General features: G+C 37.3%; 1 protein-coding gene across 1 annotated transcript in view; it reads right to left on the reverse strand.

Annotated features, from left to right (window-relative positions):
- Positions 1–810: 810 nt before the first annotated feature.
- Positions 811–21,340, reverse strand: part of LOC136872667 (uncharacterized) — a 137,564-nt gene continuing 117,034 nt past the window's right edge. The window contains exons 10-11 of the mRNA XM_067146479.2: positions 11,030–11,179; positions 811–2,654 (exon numbers count right to left, since the gene is read on the reverse strand). Of these exons, the coding sequence (XP_067002580.2) occupies positions 2,614–2,654; positions 11,030–11,179 (191 nt within the window). The 3' untranslated portion in view covers positions 811–2,613. The remainder of the gene's footprint in view (positions 2,655–11,029; positions 11,180–21,340) is intronic.

Here is a 21,340-nt window from a genome sequence, read left to right on the forward strand (position 1 = left end):
GAAGACAGAGCCCTGCAAGGATGCGGATATCCGCGAAGTTACTGTCTTTGCAGATGCAAACTGTATGGCAGTGAGGATAATTTTGCTGATAATATTTACAATATCTGCAGATAATGAAGTTTATTCATTTTCACTCAGGTATACTTTTATTTTTGCTTGTTGTTAGGTGACCTTTGACAGTGGTATGGGAGAATTGTGATATATATAAAGAGCCTTGAGACCATAAAGCCGAAAATCTGACCTAAGCCCAACTGGTTCCTGCCTGCAATTAATGGAAGGAAAGTACAAAGATAGTTGTTGCAAGAGAAAAATCCCTCATAAACCAGTGTGACTGGGGGAGGGTCTGATGCCAGGTATCAGGCCTTTGTGTTATATTAACAGATCTATCAGTTTCAACATCTTGGGTGTTATATACTGTAGTTAATATTTACAATATCCACAGATAACAATTCGCAGATGCAGATAACCATTTGCGGATGCGGATATTTTGTATATCTGCGCAGGGGTCTAAAGATAGTTTGTTGAAGAGGTCAACGCAAGAATTAATGCAGCCTGATTGAAGCAGCGAACAACAACTGGAATGACTTGCGACTGCAGGTTGAAAGGTCATCTAACATAAAAAAAATATAACGTACTGTCATCTGCCCTGTCACACTTTATGACTGCGAATTTTGGCTGACTACAACCGAGAAAGAACATCAGCTTAGCGTAACGGAGACAAAAGTGGACAGCGGATCACATTAAATTAGATCACGTTTCCAATGTCAGCATCAGGAAATGGTTTGCCATTGCACGAATCCACAAGAAAATGCGGGAGAGCTGTCTCCAATTTTTTGAGAACGTTTTATGAGCATGAGTCGACAATTGCAAAGATGCGTTACAACCTAGCAGTCGTTGGCAGAAGACCCAAGGGACGATCTAAGCAATGTTGGGTCAACAAACTACACAAAAATCTTGAATATCCATCCGGATGTGGTCCGAGATAGAATGATATAGACAGCAGATCGATATAGCAGACTCTGCCACCAGGTGGGATAAACGCTAAAGATAAATAATAAGATCATAATTAACATTATAAGGGAAAACATATTTTACTGGGGAAAATTAGCTAGTTAAATGTACATTTAGGTGTTCATTTAGCTTAATGATTAAATTTCTACTTAGTCTGGGACTCTTTCCACAAACATAGAATTTGTAATGCAGTAGTCAAAATTTGTTTCCTTGAAACACACATTTGTTCTTCAAAGTCATACCTCATTGCTACTTCACAATATTACAAGTAAATATTTTCAGTCATCTGGGAACAAGTCTAGAGACTGCTAACATACACATACTTTGACGAAAAACACACAGCAAAAAATCAAATATAAACTCACTTAGTAAACTTCTGTACAATAAATATTGTCTTATTTGCTGTCATCGTTGTAGAGTGTCTACAATTACAAATGCGAATACCCCTTAAGGCACGACAGCCAATATAGCTGGTAAATTATTACTGGTACCTAGCCGAGATGGTTTAACACTCTAACCCATCCAGAGTCAAAAACAATCAACTGACAATGGACTTCTAGTAATTAATTGTGCACTCTGCACAACGAAGTATGTAATTTCATTGTAGATTTGCCACAGTTCACAAAAATAAGCACACAACATCAACTTTAACAATACATTATCACAAGAGTAATGCTGAACAAACTTCCCTCTGATTTTAGTCATTACATGAGCTTGTTCTGAAAATCAAACAATATTATATGGCTCAAAATTATAAATATAATATTTAACAAATTATAATCTCATATAAAACAATGTACAGAATAACAAAATATGAAAATCATTACAAAATAGAGGACATAAATCACTGACTAGTATATAGCGGAACCTTCACCAGAAAAAAAGCTATGAAAAAACTATGAATTCTGTATTCAAAGAATTGCTGCATCAAATGAACAAATGATTCTTTAGCATTAAAGATGACTACACTTTAGTATTCCAAGATTTCTAATACCAAGAGAAACAAATTTTGAACAACACTTTGGGGTAATAGAGGATTTTCAGATCAACAGGCTCCTTATAAAATCCTATAAAAAGCAATAAAAAGTATCTGTTCAGAAATTAACAGTATTTGAAGGGTTACATTTTAAATGTCTATGACATGGTCACAATACTGTAACACAATACAGAACATTAGTTAATACTAGACGAGAAAATATTTACAGATCTTCAAGCAATCACTTTCCATCAAAATATAACAGAAATATCTTCTTGAAAAACAAAATGAGAACTCGAACATTCTATTTACTTTTTTCACATGCTATTCTACCTTTAAATTAAAATATACGATCTGTACAAACATTAACGTCCACACAACATATGACTGAATGATTTGACTATTTTCCCAGCTAATACTGGACTATTTATAGGCACACACGCACAGACACACACACACACACACACACACAATCACAAATTATCATGTATATAATTTATAAAGGGATTCTCAATTAAAAAATAACAATCGCAATGTTGTTTACAGACACATATATTGCATTCCTGAGTATCTTAGATGGCCAGGAGTTCATGGTGCTTCTTTTACAAAGTTTCTGAAAGGTATCACTAAAATGTCAGGATAGGTCCCTCTCGATGGTCCAGGATATCTGAAAGTCACAAATGTTTTTTTATTAATGGGAAATGTATAACATTTTAAATTTTTTATATTTATAATTTTTTCAATTTGCTTCACACTGCACTGACACAGGTATGTATTATGGGATGATGGGATAGGAAAGGTCTAGGAATGGGACAAAAGTGACCATGGTCTTAATTCAAGTACAACCCCATCATTTGCCTGGTGTGAAAATGGGAAAACACAGAAAACCATGTTCAGGGCTGCAAACGGTGGAATTCAATCCGACCATCTCCCGAAATATTGTTTAGTAGTCATATTATGAAACTAACTGGTGGTGGTGGTGGTGGTGGTGGTGGTTGTCGTGATTGGTTTTATGAGATGCCAAACGACATGGTCCTACTGATCATTAAGACAGTGAAGGCGACTACCGAAATGAGTAGAAAAACTTGAAGAAACGATCACTCGAAGAAAGAGGGTAGAAAGGAATAGCAACAATGGGATTGAAAGCCCAGGACTCCAATACCCCTGACATGTTGAGCCAGAAGAAAAAAATATTACTTGCAATATCCTAAGTCCCTAAGAGTGATCAATAATACTGTAATAGTGACAGATTGAGGTATGACTGACGACTCTTCTGCTGCCACTCATCTTCACTATAAGATATTACTGCTGCAATTACAAAAAAAACAAACTCTTCAACAGTGGGTACAAAACAGCTAGTACATAATTAAAACAATAACAAATGGGTCATTATCTACAAAGTTGTGTTATATCTATAAAAAACTGTGTGTGTGTGTGTGTGTGTTCTCATGCTCAGGCACTTGGACAGAAGTCCATTGGCCATTGCAATTTTCATATATTTGTGTGCATCATGTTTGGTCAAGGATTTAGTTACTTCTTGTCTCAGAGGCGAAGATCATTACGCGAGTGTATACGTTCGTGTGTTCACGCCAGGCATCTACAAAAACTTAATTTAAAGATTTTATATTATATTATTTTTAACTACTTCTGTGTAAATGTGTCAGTCCCCCTCCTAATAACTTTTGAATACATGTCCAGAAAACTTGATGTTACTGAAAGCCTCTGATACAGCTGCCAGTGCTCTCAACAACAGGTAGGTTGCCATCAACTCAAAATCTCAAATTGTTGGTTGAAACAACACAATCCTTAATTCAATTGCATAGTACTTAAAAGTAATTCTACTAAGACTTGCAACATAAATGCAACAAACTTTGAGCTGAAACCTCTAAAGCAGTATAATTCACAAAACCTTCAGGTAATCAAAACATTGTCAGGGGTATATAAAACAACACATGTTGAGTACAAAATCAGAGGATGCTGTCAGAACCTATCTCAATAAACTGAGGTTGAACAAGGATGTCCACCATCACAGATCTTGTTCCTAATGATGCCAGATAAGGTGATGAGAAAAGTGACTAGAAGACGCAGAAGTATCCATTGCGGACCAACACATAGGTTGAAGGACTTGTGATTTTGCTGATGACCTGTGCCTGCTGGCTAATAGCTACAAGAACATGGAAACCAAATTAAATGACATGCAAGTACAAGCAGCAGATTCTGGGCTGACAATTAATACCAGTAAGATCAAAGAGATGTGGTGTATAACCAAGAGCAATGCATGATTCAGCTTAGAATCAAGAGATAGCAGTTAACCAGTTCTGCAACTTGGAAAGCATCATCGCTACTAATGGAGGTACTGGAGAAGACATTACGACAAATCTTCTCAGCCGTTATTCTTGGCTTTCTAGACCAGGCCCGATATCTCGCTGTCGGATAGCTTGACAATTGTAATCATGTAGGCTGAGTGGATCTCGAACTGGCCCTCAGATCCAGATATATATCCCTTGACCCAATCAGGATTGAACCCACGGCATCCAGGTAAGAGGCAGGTATGCTAACCCTACACTGCAGGGCCAGAACTGCAGTCCAGAAACCATCAAGCATTTGAACAGGTGCCTGAGAAAAATCCAAGGATATAGTGACCATTGGTCATTTTCAATGAGGACGTGGTACAGAACACAATAAACTTACATTAAGGTAATGCGAAGGAAATAGAGGTGGATTGGATACACACTAAGATGCGACAACAACAGTATCACAAAAGTGTTCCGAGCTTGTCAGGGTTTATCGATCATGAAACTACCAGCATTTTGTCTGTGTGACAATGTGCTCATCAGTTGGATTTCACACTGGGACAAATACTGGTAAGCTGTACGTCTGAAAAAGTCAGCTGAGCTTGAATGCTTTTATAAAATTCACAACAGTGAAATTAAATTATGGGTTCCTTCTGGAAATTCAACTTTTGGAACAATATCAGAAACTACCAGGAGACAAGATTGGTAAAAAAAAAAACACCTGGAAGAGTAGAGCACAGGAAGGAATGGAAAAGAGGTACTAGATCAGGAAGGATATTGTGGCAGAAGTCTATTGCTGTTCTAAGTTTAAAAGGACATGAGTAGTCAGGTAATCAATATCACAGTTCAGAAGTACACTGGGAACAATAACTGTTTATGTTCCTAGGCATGAAGTTATCAGTGATAACTTACTAATTAATTAATTTTACTGTCTTTACATCCCACTACTTTTTATGGTTTTTGGAGACACTGAGGTGCCAGAAGTTAGTCCCACAGGAGTTCTTTTAACTGCCAGTAAATCTACATGACCACCTTTAAATACCACTGCACTGAGCCAGGATAGAATCTGCCAAATAACTTACTATCAAGGTATTTGATGGATCACCACATCACATTTGTGCTATGTACTGGATGCAGTGCCATTAAGTTTTGTAGATATCAGAGATAACAACTTACAGAGTAATGGTGCAAACAGTATTCAAATGATCAACACCACATCTAATTCATTTAATGAGCTCAGCATCATTATACAGGGTTGGTTAACAAAGAGGTTCACCTCAAATAACTTATAAAACAATTAACGATATCAAAATTCTATTTTCATTGTTCGTAGTATTACAAGGGGGGCTCACAATCAAATTTGCAGCACTTTTCCAGTAAGATGGCGGTGATAGTAATTACCGTTTTAAGAGTAAGTAAAATTTGATAGTCATCCTCACTTTACCAGAGCACTGATATCTGCTGAGATAAGGTACCGGTACCAACTTTGATTTTTCTTTAACTAGCATTAAAGTAACTGACATTATAAATTCAGGAGTGTGATTATTATCAAAATCTGACAAGCAGTTCTTGAGAAAACAAAATGTCTTCAAATAGGCTTCATTTGCCAGTTGTAGACCATCCTATTGGAATGAATCACTAATCGGGCAGTAAAACACACACAACTTGTCCCTTAGAAGCTGTCTAATATCCGTGTCTCCTCTGCCTGCAATAATACCGGTAATTCATGTTCTCATCATGAGGTTGTGCAGCTCTTTCTTGCACATCCTCAATGGAGGTGAGCTGCATGTATCTGTTTAACCACGTACCTGCTCTGCCACTCTTAAATTTCTAGCAGTACTGGGAATCAAAGCAAGGCTCCCAAGGCAGCACCTAGTAGTGCCAACTGTTATGCTATGAAGATGGACAAAGGTTTTAAATCAAATGGTATATCCGGAGTATCCGACGGACTTCATGGCATGTCCAAGGAGTACGATTAGGAGTGGAATGGTGAGAAGGAAAACATTGTCATCTGGTTACATCTTGGGGCCTTCAGGAGGTCTCCACAGGAAGGGCCGGTCGGGTCATCATTGGGAGGGTGGCCTTCTTCTCACCAGGGGTGATGACTTGGCCGGACGGTAGGTTATTATGTGGTGTTCTTTTCCTTTTGTTTTTGTTTATAAACTGTGGTGTTCTTTTCTTTCTTTTTTATGTATATTAACTATGTCTGTTTGTTTTAAAGTTAGTAGTAGTTTGTGTGTGTGTGGCTTAAGATGAACGCTGTTATTTTTCTCATTCAACGGATCGATTGGGTATTTGTTTACTGTGATCTAGAGAAAAATAATAATAATATAGAATACTAATTTTAAAAAAATCAAATGGTATTATCATACTGCATGCGCACATTAGCTAGCTGTCAGAAGATACTGAAGGGTAACTGTATGTCACTGGGCTCAGGATTCATGCTTAGCGCATACCCTGGCCTTCAGGTTAGCAATTCATTCAAATATGGCAGGCCATAGCTGGCAAATGAAATACTTTTGTTTTCTTCTTCAAAACTACTCATGCTAGATGTAGAAAACAGTGTAATTCCATTAAAAAGAAATTGTTATCTTGGCAGAAACTGACACTCTGGAAAAACACTGCAAGTTTGATTATGAGCCCCGTTGGTAACATTATTAATAATGAAAACAGATTTTTGATATCTTTAACAGTTTATGAGTTACTGAAGGTGAACATCTTAGCTGGCTGATATGAATACAAGCCTTTCTCAACAATTTAGGCTTTAATAAGGAAAGATCAGACGTACAGGGCTTGATTACATAAACATTACAAGACATCAAAGACAATAACTTATCAGTCATGCCCTATAAATTAAAAGAACTATTAAGCAACACTAACATCTGAACAGTGTGAATATTACCACATTTGCTCCTTTCTCTCTTGAAATTATAACCATTTGTTACATAATCCGATAGATATGCAGGTGATTGTATCTGGCATATAGGGTGCTGTAGAGTCTGCATGGCAGGTTGATCTTGAATTAGTTCAGGACTACTCAGTTTCATTATCTCTTGATTGATGTGTTGTTTGAAGACAGTACTGTTGACTTCTTGTTCACGTCTTGTTGACAATTCTCCTTGTGGGGCCAGATGGCGAAGTGAGACAGTAGTTCTCAACCATCTGAAAATCTTACACATACAGTCTGGGTCTGCTTCAATAAGCTCTACTACTTCCATCAATGGATCATATTTACTTGTATGGATGTGCTGCTTCATCAGTACAGGTCCACCATGGGTTAATCACGCAGGTAATTAATTTCCATTGCATGATCATCTAGGGTAGTGTTAGCTGAAGTGCACAGAAGGGAATAGATTGAGTACAGAGCAGACAGTAAAATTAGTCAGCAATGAAAATGACTGCAAATATGCTGCCTCAGAAAATGCTATGGTGTCTCCTGCAAAAAAGAGACAGTTTTAAGGTACTGAGGAAGTTTCTCTGTGGGTGGGGACAAAAGCCATCGTAAGAGGCAAATACATGGGCTAACACATCAGGGGCCCTCAAGTTTGCAGTATGGGCTGGCACCCACAGAGCTCCTAGCTGAGTGATATTGCTTCCACCTGTACCAAGCTCCTCACTTTCATCTTTCTAATTCAATCTCCCTTGACCAACTCTTGTAGTGTTTTCACATCCTCCATGGCTTTTCACTTTATTCTGTTAGTATCTTCATTTTTTCTGATTACAGTAAAGACTATTTATTTTATGCCTTTTTAAGAGGTAGAGTTGTCACAAGTTGTTCTTTGAGGATGGCCATTAGAACAGGTGGCTGCTATGTTAATATTATACTACACAGGAATGGGAGAATAAATCTTATTCAGCAGTCTTGCTATGTAATGAAAAGTGCATGAAAACTAACATGCACAGCTTACACCTTCTTTAATAAATCTGCTATTGTATGCAAGTACAGCACACCTATAATAAATTATGTTTTAGGTACAAGTACAATTTACACCTCTTCTTAGCAGTACAGGTTTCAACAGATACTAAAAGTTAATTTATATAAGACACTGTATTCTTGCCATACTGTTCATTGAAATCTGACACAGTAATTGTAAACTGCAGAGGGCTACAACCCTGGCCACCAAATACAGTTCAGTGTATGAAATATGTGTGGCTGCTGACTGCAATGGAAAGGGACTGCTAAATAAGGTTACATTTACACAGGTCTTATGGAAAAATTATTAATAATTTCCAGAGAAAAATGACTGCTGAATATGCGTGATCGTTTCAGCAGGTTTCACTGCACAGTGTATCTACAATTACGAACACTACAGTAGCAGTATTATGATAATGATTATGTTCACAATGATGAGTATTTTCTATTAATGTAGTTCTGGGTGACCAGTATCACAGTTCATCTGGACGACACTATTAACTTGGGAACAGCCATATTCACAGTGACAAATGAGATCAAAGAACTGGTCAAATTCATGAAAAAGAAGAACATAGCTATCCTTCGGCTCAGTAGAAGGAAAGAGGAGAAAGATCACTGAAGGATGGAGGAATGCAAGCCAGAAAGAGAGTAGGTAGAGGCCAGAGGGAAGGATATGCAGTAATATGTGGAAGAGCTAAAGTATGTAGATAATGGCATCAAACTACTGACAGTTTTGCTGAAGAAAGGAACAAAGAAATAAGACTCAGGACAGAAATAAGAATGGTTATTTTTGGCTGCACAATCACTGATTAATTTCCAGTTGTGGAATAACGTGAACAGAAAGCATTAATAATAAACACTGAATAGAACAGAAAAAGGAAAGTAAGATTAACAATTCAATTTTTGATAAGGAAAAGACATCAGCATGGTGTACCAGCTCTTCTAGAATATCCTGTTTCTTGACCAGCTATTTGCAAGAACTACATGTAGCTCTTGGTCTTCCTTTACCAGCTAGCAGTGGTTCAATTCACAAGGCTCAATGGACTATATAGTTTCCATTTTAGTTGGTCAGTATCCATTTTCTCAATATCAGCGACACCCATTGATTCTCGTACATGTTTGTTCTTGACCCGATCTTTGATCGTCAAACTACATGCAGCATCTGCATTTTGGCAACAAGTATTTGTTGATTGTGTCTGGTTAGCTTTGCCAAAGTCTTGGCATTGTACATTATTACAGGTCTAACCACAGACTTAAAGATCTTCCCTTTAAGTTTGACCAGCATTCTTTTGTCACACAGTACTGAGGTTACGAACTTCCACTTCATCCATCCAATAGCGATTCGGTATTTCACGCCTGCATCTGCTGTTGCACAGGAGCTGATCACAGATTCCAGATATTTAAATTCAGTATCCATTCTTAGAGGCTCACCAGAAGAAAAAAATGGTACAATAATTCAGGTTATATCAAAAGCAATGTTGAGCAAAAAAAGAAGGTAGGGAAAAAAAATATTGTGTTATGTGCCATTTATTTTACATGCCATTTATTTGTTACTACAGGTAGGGCAATAGTGAGACGTACTGTAGGACATGTGTCTGTGTTCCTGCTGTTTACAAATCTTTCTGGCAAGAAATTCTAATATTGTGGACTACTGCAAAAAAATAGGTTTAAATATCATTGCTTGGAGATAAAGATGGTTTAAAAATCCTGCACATTCACTGGTCACTAAAATTTGCTGATCGGTTTGTTTCCACTGTCAGGCACACATTGCTTCCCAGGGACGCAGCTTAGTGGGGCATCATGTATTTGATCTGATGTAGTGGTAGCAGAGTGTAGTGCTAAGTAGGTACAAACAAACAATACAGTATAGAACATTAAGAAATGTAAATTTAAATAAAAGGATGGGAAGCTACAAAAAAAACAACAAGGTAAGAAAACAAAGAATGGATGCGGAAATGTATGGACCTACCTAGAGGGGAACGTTGAGTTTCGTGAGTTGCAATCACAAAGAGAGAAACGCTTGGAGCCAGAAAGTAAAATTTTTAAATCCATGGTTCGTCGTATGGGTTACTGTAGTCACATCCTAGTTTGTGAACCATGAGCAATGGCTGAGTGGCCTAGTAAGTGGTCTTGAGAGTTGGGATACCAGCTGATATGAATAGGAGTGGGCATCTTGGACATATTCTGAGTCAAGGTCCTCCTTGTGATCAGGCGGCTAAGGACTGTATATTCCACTGGTGATCCATAACACATTAGAGGAGAGATCCTCACTGGGACTATGTGTGAGTAGGGTAGCATCCTACTAAGCTGCGTCCCTGGGAAGGACTGCGTACCCACACGATGGAAACGAAGAGATCATTTCAGCAACCAGTGAATGTGCAGGATGTTTACACCATGTCTATCTCCAACCAATGATATTTAAACCTAGAATTTCTTTCCAGGAAGACCTGTAAATGATACCACTGGAAGTCTGGAGCAGGAAAACTGGTGCACGTCCAACAGTACGTTTCACCACTGCACCACATGTAACAAATAACAGGCACAGTTTGAACTGCTACAAGACAAAATATTCTGAAACAAGAGGTGTATGTACTCATATTCAGATCAACAAAAAGGAAAATTGCATAAGCAGTGCAAAGAGAAGAGTAAGAGGTTGTTGAAAAGAACACAGTAGAAATTGGTACATTGTTAGGGAGGACTTCAGAGGCAGTTACTTCAATCGGTAAATTATTAACATACATAAAAATACAAAATTCACATGACTCAATGTACAACTTACTAATGGTAAACAGTATATGAAAAATATGAAGAATGTTGACCATATTCCATTCTCACCTTTAGCTATACTCCACCAAGGAAGAGTAATGTATGTGAGGAATGCATTCAGAGGAACCGACTGTGCCCTCCGAGTTTCTTTCCAAAAATGGAACGTCTGTGTGAAACCTCTCATTGTCCACAGAGGATTATAAGCACCATCATCCAGTTCTGAAAACAACAAATGTTATTAACATGGATGGATTTGAAACAATTATAAGACATTTTGTTCAATTCAGTGACATAATGGCCTTCCTTTTCAGCATTACCTAAAAGCCATCTCAAATGAACTGTATTTTAACTGAAAGTATATGGCAGAGTGCATAAAATTAATGAATGGGACAAGAATCCTTTCACTTTACATAGTCAAATTCCAGGCTAATAACTGATTTATAATTGTGCCCTGTGTGGCTCTAATATGATGCTTGATCAGTCTCATTCAGCAAAATATTACAGCTTCTTATATAATCATTTCATTTTTTTTTTGCTATGAAAATTATCTTATTAATATTATCAGTTTTGTATTTGTTATTGATGTTCCTTTTTCTGAAAATTTCAGCCAGTTGATAAGAGTGCTTATTTTGAAAAGTCAGAACTGTAAATTTCTTTTTCTCCTTTTGATCTTTAAAGTTGTTTTCGGTTCATTTTTCACTCTATCATTCTATTTATACATTTTCTGGAGTATCCGTTGTTACAAGCAATTTGGTGGATTATATTTATCTCTCTGTTATAATTCTTCTTAGACATAGGTATGTTTATAGCTCTATTAATTAAGCTGTAAAATGTTGCCTTTTTACATTGACCTGGATGACTGGAGCCGTTTCTGATTATAGTATCTGAGTAGCTTTTCTGAAAATTTGAAAATCGAAATGACCAAAATTTCTAGTAATTGTTAAATCCAAATAACTCAAAGTTTCGTCATTCTCAGATTCCATCGTAAAATGCACTTGTTTATCCAAAATATTTAAATACTCTAATAATCCATCAGGTTTTATCTTTTGTTCATCGATAATAAATATATCAACATATCTTAGCCATTACAAGTTATTATTCTCATAATTCAGCAAGCACTGCTGAAACAGTAAGATGCACCTGACTTGCACCCTAATGAGTAAGTACCCATTTTAAATACAGGTATTATGAGAGATTCTTATTTATCACATAAGTTCTTAAGCCCTGTTCACCCATAACTCTGCAAGGGATATTGTATTTTCAAGTTTGTCATTATTGTCCAGCTGATCACCTTTAAAATTTAGCAGCAGTGCCAAATAATATCCGACCATATAAACTTATGTCAACTAAAGCTCCACTTAGTTTATGACTTGTTGACAACATTAACGGTAATACCTCACAGCATTACCACTCCTGTTTTATAAAGACGTGTAAATACAACAGACTTCACATTATAAGAGTGTAAGTTTCCTTGCAGGTTAAATGATCCCTCAGACATTTTGAACTTCGAGTACTGAAGGCCACATAAGTTTTATTGTCTATAAAATGAAGATCCATTTTAGTTTCAGACACACATATTTTTAAGATTGACTAAGTGATTTTTAGATTGTTAATTACCAATACTTTTAAACAAGTTCAGTGTCTCTCTATGTTTAGAAGTTATGTATTGCTAGTTTCAAGACACCACACTAATAGTTTAATACCACATTGTAAGAATAGATAGGTTCCACAACTAACTCTTTCTTAAAATTGAGTTAGGCTGATGATGCCCATTAAACAAAGGACAAAACATGTACCTTAGAACTCTGTAGTACCATGTAAAATCTAACCACAAATTGTGGAATGTATTGAATAGGTGGTTTAATAAATAATCTTGTAATATTCTTGATATAAATATCTTAACCATGTAATCAATCAACTTCATCCACTATTTTATTATATTGCATGTAATTCATGAATATGTTTGCTAAAATACCAGAAGCCAGTGAACCCATTGCTAGGCCTTTAGATTGTAAATTTTGTTGTCAAAAATTAAATAGTTATTTTCCAAAGTAAATTCTAGTAAAGTTAAAAATTCTTCAATTTCCACCTTACTTAATTTGCAGCGTTGCATTACATTCTTTTTTACTATTTTTATAGTATCTACGATAGTAATGTTGGAATACAAAGCTTTGATATCTAAACTATGTATTGTGTAGTTATCTGTTAGCTCAATGTTTTTGATTCTGTTACAAAAGTCAACAGTATTACTTAGGTGCACCTGGCTATTAAACTTAGTGTAAGTTTGGCTGTTTTATATACCAGACTATTTCTAACATTAACTATTGGTCTAATAGGAATTTCTTGCTTATGAATTTTTGGTAGCACCCTTAAAGTAGGTATCTCTGGGCTCATGTTAATTAGACTATCCTTGGAGTCTAATAAAAAAGTTATGTTATTGAGAATTCATTTAATTTTTTTCTGTATGGATGATGTGGGTATTTTTTACCAATTAAAAATTATTGCTCATAAGAAAATTCTTAGATTTTCATAAAAGTACTTACTGTAGTCTTGTGAATTTTGAAATCCTCTAATTTATTCTATATTATTCTCAAATAGCATTTCTGAGAAAAGGAAAAAAGAGAGAGAGAGAGAGAGAGAGAGAGAAAGAAAGAAAGAAAGAAAGATAGAAAGAAAGACAGTATGGAGGGGGAGCATGGGATTTGCAGAGCTTATAAACAGGGTGCCATTGAGAAAAGTATAGAAACCACTACACTAAAGAGATCAATGACTGCAACATAACTTTTGCCTTTGTACACAGTAGTTAGCAATTCTGACAGGTAATATCAAGGTTAGTTCACAAAAGTGCACAATTACATTTGAGGAGCTGAAAATATTATTCTTTGGCCATTAAAGCAACAAACACATCATAGTTCAGTCACAAATATAAGTCTGCATTTTACCATTATTAGAGTTGTTAACATGATATAGTAACCACACATTAGAAGGCTGTGGTATTGAACACTTTCAGCAATATTAATTTACTCAAAATATTCAAAGCCCATAGGCAGAAATAGGATTTCAGGTAAAAATGTTTTGTTCCTGAATCATGTTAAGTAATATTCTTAAATGGTATTTCTAAAAATAATAGTTTTGGAGTGTCAAAAAATGTCTAATGTAATGTTTTAGCATATTTTGGGCAGTATAATCTCTTACACATTTTACGCCACGTAACAGATAAAGTGTAAATTGCAGCGATGTTTAAATGGTAGATTTCTTTTCAATATACACGGGTGGCCAAAAAAAGGTGTAGCACTAACAAAAGCTTGTTATTGATTTATATATATAAAATACAATCAATTTATTTAAAAAAGATCTGTAGAGAGAATTAAATGTCAAACTATGTTTCAGTATTAAGCAGTAAAAAACAACTTAATATGCATTAAAGTAAACAATTTCAGAATGCTCAGGTAAGAAAGTTAGCTGGAGAAGAATATACATAAGTCTATGAAACAGACTGAGATCAGTGGCTTACTGCATAAAACCGTGTGGATAGAATACACACAAAAGAAAGGCATGGGTCCAAAATTTTCAGCTGCAGGCTTCGTCAGAGGAGGACAGAATAATAATGGTAGAGGTCCATCTAAGATAAAATGGTCTACATGTTCAAATATTTAGATAGAAAGATAAATGTCTTAATTGGCTAGATATGAGAAATAATGAGAAACAAGGTGTGCAGGCGAGATTAACTCAAATGAAGTCATGTGTCAGAAACACTGGACGAGGTTGAGAAATAAAACCTCAAAATGAGAACTGGAGAAACACCAAGGACAGGGAGAAAGATCTTAGGACCCATTATACAGCTCAGAAAAAGTGAAGAAGAGCATAACAAGATGGGCAAAGTAACAAATGTCATCAGTCAAGTGTTCCATAGGTTTGATAGTAGGCTAATGAATCAGATCCTAACACAAGTTTGGAATCTCAAAGGCAAGCCTACAGTAGATGGCACTAAGCAGTGGCTGACAATTTGAGGCTGAACGGGTTAACTGAACAGGATGTCCTAGAGAAACACATCTTCAAACAAAAAATTTAAGACTGGACTGTTGTAATGGAGATACTGCTGATGGTTGGTGGGTTTGATGTGTACAGTGGTGTTGATTCTGCCACCCTGAAGGTGGAGGTCAACATCAAGGAAAGTAAGAGAGATGTAGGGAAACACTGTAATTAGAATTGAGGCAGTGCAGGAATGAGTCAAGTAGGCTTGCTTCATGGTGCCACAGGAAAAAGACATCGTCAATGAACCTCCACCAGACCAGGGACTGGACAGGTTGAGTAGTGATGAAATCTTTCTTGAATTTCCCCATGAGATTGGCAGAGAATGGAAGTATCCTGGTGCCTACAGCAGAGTTACAAATCTGGTAGAATAACTGCCTCTTGAAGTTAAAACAGCTGTGGACCAGGATGTATTGTGCGAGGTAGACGAGGAAGGAAGTACACGGCAGAGCATTGGGTTACTGGGTTACTCGATGGCTCTAAGTGTGTCTGCATGAGGGATGGTGGTGTAGAGCGAAGTGACATCAATAGAAACCAGAAGGCAGTTCACAGGGAGGGGTTCAAGAAGAGTGGCAAGAAAATTCTAGAAAATGACCGGTGTTAAAAATGTAAGACTCAAGAGAACATATGAAAGGTTGAAAATATTGGCCAACTAATGTTGAAAGAGGTCCTGTGAAAGAACCTTGGCTAAAAAATGATGGTGTGTCTTGGATTATTCACCTTATGCATCATTTGGAAGCATGTGGAACTTTGAAGTATGGGGCTGGTTGGGATGGGGAGACCAACAAAGGATTCAGACAAACCACAATGTGGTCCATGAAATTTGATGTAAGTGGCTAAGTTAAGATTCTGATCCTATGTCGGGGGTCTTGGTTGAGGGGGACATATGAGATGGTGTTAGAGAGTCGACGCAGGACCTCACAGTCATAATCTTGGAGGTTCATGACAATGGTAGTCGATCCTTTGTTGGCGGGAAGAATGATGATGCCCAGGTTGTCTAGTAATCTCGTCAGAGCATCACATTTGTGTTTCATCAGGTTGTATCGGGTAGGAATTTTGAGTCAGAGACTGGTTAGGAGGAATAGATGCTATTTGAAGGTGATGTTCAGGTGGTAGGGGTTGGAGCTCAATACTAAATGGACTTTTGAAGCCAGTTAATGATGGTTCTATATCATTTGGTGATATAAATATAATTTTGTGTGGCTATTTCTAGCCGAGTGCAGCCCTTGTAAGGCAGACCCTCCAATGAGGGTGGGTGGCATCTGCCATATGTAGGTAACTGCGTGTTATTGTGGTGGAGGATAGTGTTATGTGTGGTGTGTGAGTTGCAGGGATGTTGGGGACAGCACAAACACCCAGCCCTCGGGCCATTGGAATTAACCAATGAAGGTTAAAATCCCCGACCCGGCCGGGAATTGAACCCGGGACCCTCTGAACCGAAGGTCAGTACGCTGGCCATTCAGCCAACGAGTCGGACCATTTGGTGATGAACAACTGTCTTTGTACTGAAAGTGATAGTGGAGTTTCCTAACAAAAGAGTAGGCATCAGCCAGAAATTGAAATGGGGCAGAAACTGAGAACTCTGGACAGGAGAGATTAACAGATAAGTATATATAATCAGCGAGGGTGTGAGATGAGATATTCAGAACAGTATACGGTTGCAGAATCAGTCTGGGTTCCTGATAAGGGCTGTGTGAGTGGTTGTACAGGAAGATGTTTGGGAAGACTGGGAATAAGTGCAGCTGGCTTGGGTAGGGTGAAGAGATCTGCCAGAAACAGAGTGGGGCTTAAAAGAGGGAGGGTGTCAGTTGGCTGATGAACAGATAGTACATATGCTGGGTGTGGGAGAGGGATACCAGTTTTAAGAGCAGCATCATCATCATCATCATGATCATGATCATCATCATCATCATTTCTTTGCTCCAGCAAGCCGGGTGCGGTTGTGTACAAGCCTCCTCCAGTTTGTTCTATCCATCCACAGATGCTGTTCATATATGTGACACCAGTTCACATCTCTAATTTCAAGGTTCTTCATTATCTGTTTTTTCCAAACATCATGAGGTCTTCCTCTTGGTCTCTTCCCAGGAACATTGTGGTAAAAGTATGTTCGAGGAGTCCTGTGAGGGTTCATTCTTTTCATGTGACCATACCATTGCAATCTCTTCACTTGCAGAGTCTCCAGCAAGCTTCTTTCCAATCCAAGCTGTTGTTGGATATCCACATTCCTTATTTTATCCATTTTTGTTTTTTGTACACAAGAACGGAGGAACTTAATTTTTGTTGCCTGAAGACGACTCTTTGTTGGTCCAATAAGCGTTACTGCTTCCAGGCCATACGTCAATATAGGTACTAGATATATTTTGTACAAGCCGATCTTGGAAACTAATGGAAATGTTTCATCCCAAAGTATTTGGCGTACAGCGTGATAGAATTTGGAAGCTTTCTGTATTCTGTTACTAATCTCTTGATGTATGGTATTGTCTGATGACAGAACACTACCTAAATACTGGAAGTTGTCTACAATATCCATCTCCTCATCTCCAATTCTTAGATGAACAGTTGGAGAGTTTCTACTCATCACCAAGCCAACTGTCTTCGTTTTGCTGATTTTTAAGAGCATCCATACAAAATGTGTTCAGTTTATGGATATATTGGGTAGCATGACTGTACTTCAACATCATCTACCATCTTCAATGCAGGCTCTGCACAACTTTCTGCATTGGCTGAACTAGCAACCCACTAGCTAAGTATATATGTGGCCACCACAGTATCTGCAAAACTCCTGACATGGATGGATCTTCCTGTCCCCATTCACATCAGGCATCATCAAATCAGGTTTGATGAGTGTTATAAAGTCCTCAAACATTTACCCCCAATTTCCCACCCTCTTGTCCTTAGGATATTCTGCAATTGGATATCAACTGGTGTTTGGATCTATGGAAGCACCTGGCCTTAACATTAGATAACTGCTCATTTTTTCCCCATTCTCTTATCTATCTCTCCACTCCCTTCATCTTACAGTGTCATGTTCTTAGGAAGCTGTCTCCATTTGAAGGTTGGCAATCCAATTGATTATGATTAATCACTTTGTACAACATTGAAAACAAACACTGTAGTGCCTGCTTTCTGACACATAGGGACTTAAAAAAACAATATTATTATTATTATTATTATTATTATTATTATTGACAAAAGTCAAATATTGTATTTTGCTAACGGATCATCTCAATCTATTTTTCCAGTTCATACAGATTATCAAAACTATCACTATTTCCATCATCATCATCATTAACCAACTCCAGTTTCCCAGATGTGGTATACGAGCCCTTCCATTTTGTTCGGTCCATGAACAATTCTTCGTTCAAAATCCGCTCCCAATCCTGACCTCTCTCCTCTACATCCTTCTTCACTAAGTCTGTCCATTTTTCCCTAGGTCTGCCTATTAGTCTCTTTCCCCTTATTTCCTTTCTTGCAGGCCTCATTCTTTTCACATGCCCAAACTACTTCACTCTTGCCTTTTGGATCTTCTGGAGTATTTCCATCAGCACCAAAAATGTACTGCTTGACAATGTTTATTGGTGCAATTACCTTTGCAGGAGGGGGCACATACTTATCTTCACAATCATCTTCATTATCACTTTCTTCACTTACACCTCCTGCATATAGGATTCCATCATCTCATCCACCAACACTGTTTCAACAGTGCCAACTTCATTGTCAATGCAGACAAAACTGTCTTATTGAGCTATCAGCTGAAACTTCTCCCAGGCAGAGGCAAACACACCACCACCACCACCACAACCACCACCATCCACTGTACTTCCTTCTTCACCGACCTTGCAGAAGTTACCTTTCAGGAAACGGTTAGAGACTGGAACTTTTAACCTTCTTCCATGCCACTGCAATGTAGTGTAGGACTGATCTTGGTGACGGCAGAAAACCCGGATGTTAATGATTAAAAGGACATACTTTGAAGGAGGTCAACTCCTTTTCTTGCCTCCATCAAACTCAATGCCCTCTGCACAATGTTCTTTCTATAAAATGACTTGAAGGCAATAGATTATTCTCAAGTCTGAAGGCTATAACTTGCTTGCACAATTCAGTGGCTAGAATTCAGGCTGCAGATTTCTCAAGTACAAATTCTTTGGATGTGCAGAACAATAAACAAAGAGAAGAATCTTCTTGTTGTGTGCTTCCATCTTTGAATCAACAGCATACATCTGTCTCTCAAAAAGGTGCCTTTGATTAGCATCATAACTAGTGGGCAGTGTCTTAAAGTTTTTAAAGCAACGTGGCTTCCTTGATTTATCAATTACCAATGGACGAAGCTTTTCAGAGCAAGGGCATTTCCACCTAACATCACACTACGGCAATGTTCACTCTGTTTCACTGTATGGCACTTTTCCCCTATTGAAAGCCAGGTTTTGCTGAGAACAACATTAAAAAAAAAGTTTCATCAATATTAAAAATGTCCTTGGGAGCATACTGTTTTACTAGTTCCTTCAACCTACCCCCTTGCTAATCATAGACACTTTCATCGTCAACAGCAATGGACTCGCCATACACAGTCTTGTATACCAAATTATAGTGCTTTTTGAATCTGTTGATCCATCTGTTTGTTGCTGAGAAGTTCTTGACGCTGAGCCTATTGGCCACTTTGTGTGACTCTTCATGCAACAACATGCAACTGACCCAGATGTTGGATGCACGTGTAGTTTGGAACCCGTTCTTCAATATTTCCTCCTGTTCTCCATATTTACATCATGTCTCATACCTTTTCTTCCTTACAGTTTCTTACAGTGTCCACTTTCATTAATAATAATAATAATAATAATAATAATAATAATAATAATAATAATAATAATAATAATAATAATAATAATAATAATAATAATAATAATTTTATTCATTTCAAACATGACATGATCATAGCATCAATTTTTCTCTAAACAGACATATCGGGAAATATATAATGGCTTATGGCAATTTCAAAAGGATTAGAATTAGATATTCAAATAATAATAATAATAATAATAATATAGGATTTTTAGAACCAAAATCTTAAAGGCTACTTATGAGAATTCTAAAATGCAAAAGGTTTTCTTATTGCCTTCACTATTTAATATGTGCGTAGCTGTCATGAGGAAGGCTGGTCTGGACAAATCTGGGATTGGTGTGAAAATAGGTGGCAGAAATATTAACAACCTCAGATATGCTGAAGATAACACCCTTTTGGCAGGAAGGAGAACTTTCATTATTTGGTACAGAAAGTGAGAAGGCTGGGTTGTTTTTGAACATCAAGAAAATAGAGATCTTGGTGACAGCAGAAAACCCAGATGTTAATGATTAAAATTAACAAGGAAATTGGTGTAGTCAGTGATTTTACCTTGCTTGGCTCTAAAATTGATCAAGAAGAAAACTGCTCCTCGGATCAAATGGCAGTTGACACTCTGAAGGAATGCAATGATCAACATGAATAAAATCTGGAAAAGCAGAGGAATCAGTAAAACAACAAAATGCAGACTGATCAGCGCCATAGTCTTCCCCACTGCCACCTACGGATGTGAAACATGGATGCCAAAGAAATCTGACAAAAGAAGGACTGATGTTTTAAAGCTTTGGTGTTGGCAATGTGTGCCAGGATCAGTAATAAGAGCATCGTAAACCACCTGAAATCAAAAGTCGCCCTTGAAGCCATGGTAAAGAGATGAAGGCTATCCCACTTTGGCTACATAATGAGAAGCACTTCTCTGGAAAAGGATATCATGCTAGAAGTGATGGGTGATAAAATAAGAACTGGACAGCCAAGACTGCGCTGGCAAAGATGATATCAAACGCGATACTGGTATGTCTATTGGTGAACTGAAAAAATCTGCAAGAAGAAGAGCTGAGTGGTGACACATGACCCAAGGGATAACCGAGAGTCGTATTCAACTGAAAGGATGAAGGAAGGATGGTCTACAAGGTATATTTGGCAGGAAATTCAAAATTTTGTTAACATAAAAGCAGAGGCTGGATTGCATAGTGAACATAGGGAAACTAAAGGGACCAAGATTTAAAAAAAGTAAATACAAGAAAGTGTAAATTCTGGGAATGTAAAAGCAGGGTTATACTATTAGGTTATAAATTGTACAAGACTTTTGCTTACTTTCTTTGGAATAATGAAAAATGTGTTTTTGGCTGGAGTAAAAGCACCATTAAAAAATGCTCTCCAGAAGAATTCTGCAACAAATATTGTCAAAGAAAACTAAAGAAAGAAGAAAATGCAACTTTTTAGCACAAAATGTTAATTATTTACTAGCAAAGTTTTGCAGAAAATTTAAAGTTGCAAATTGTGTATTCTCTCTC

Source organism: Anabrus simplex, chromosome 4, assembly GCF_040414725.1.
Source record: "Anabrus simplex isolate iqAnaSimp1 chromosome 4, ASM4041472v1, whole genome shotgun sequence".
In the NCBI taxonomy this organism is placed as follows: Eukaryota; Metazoa; Arthropoda; class Insecta; order Orthoptera; family Tettigoniidae; genus Anabrus; species Anabrus simplex.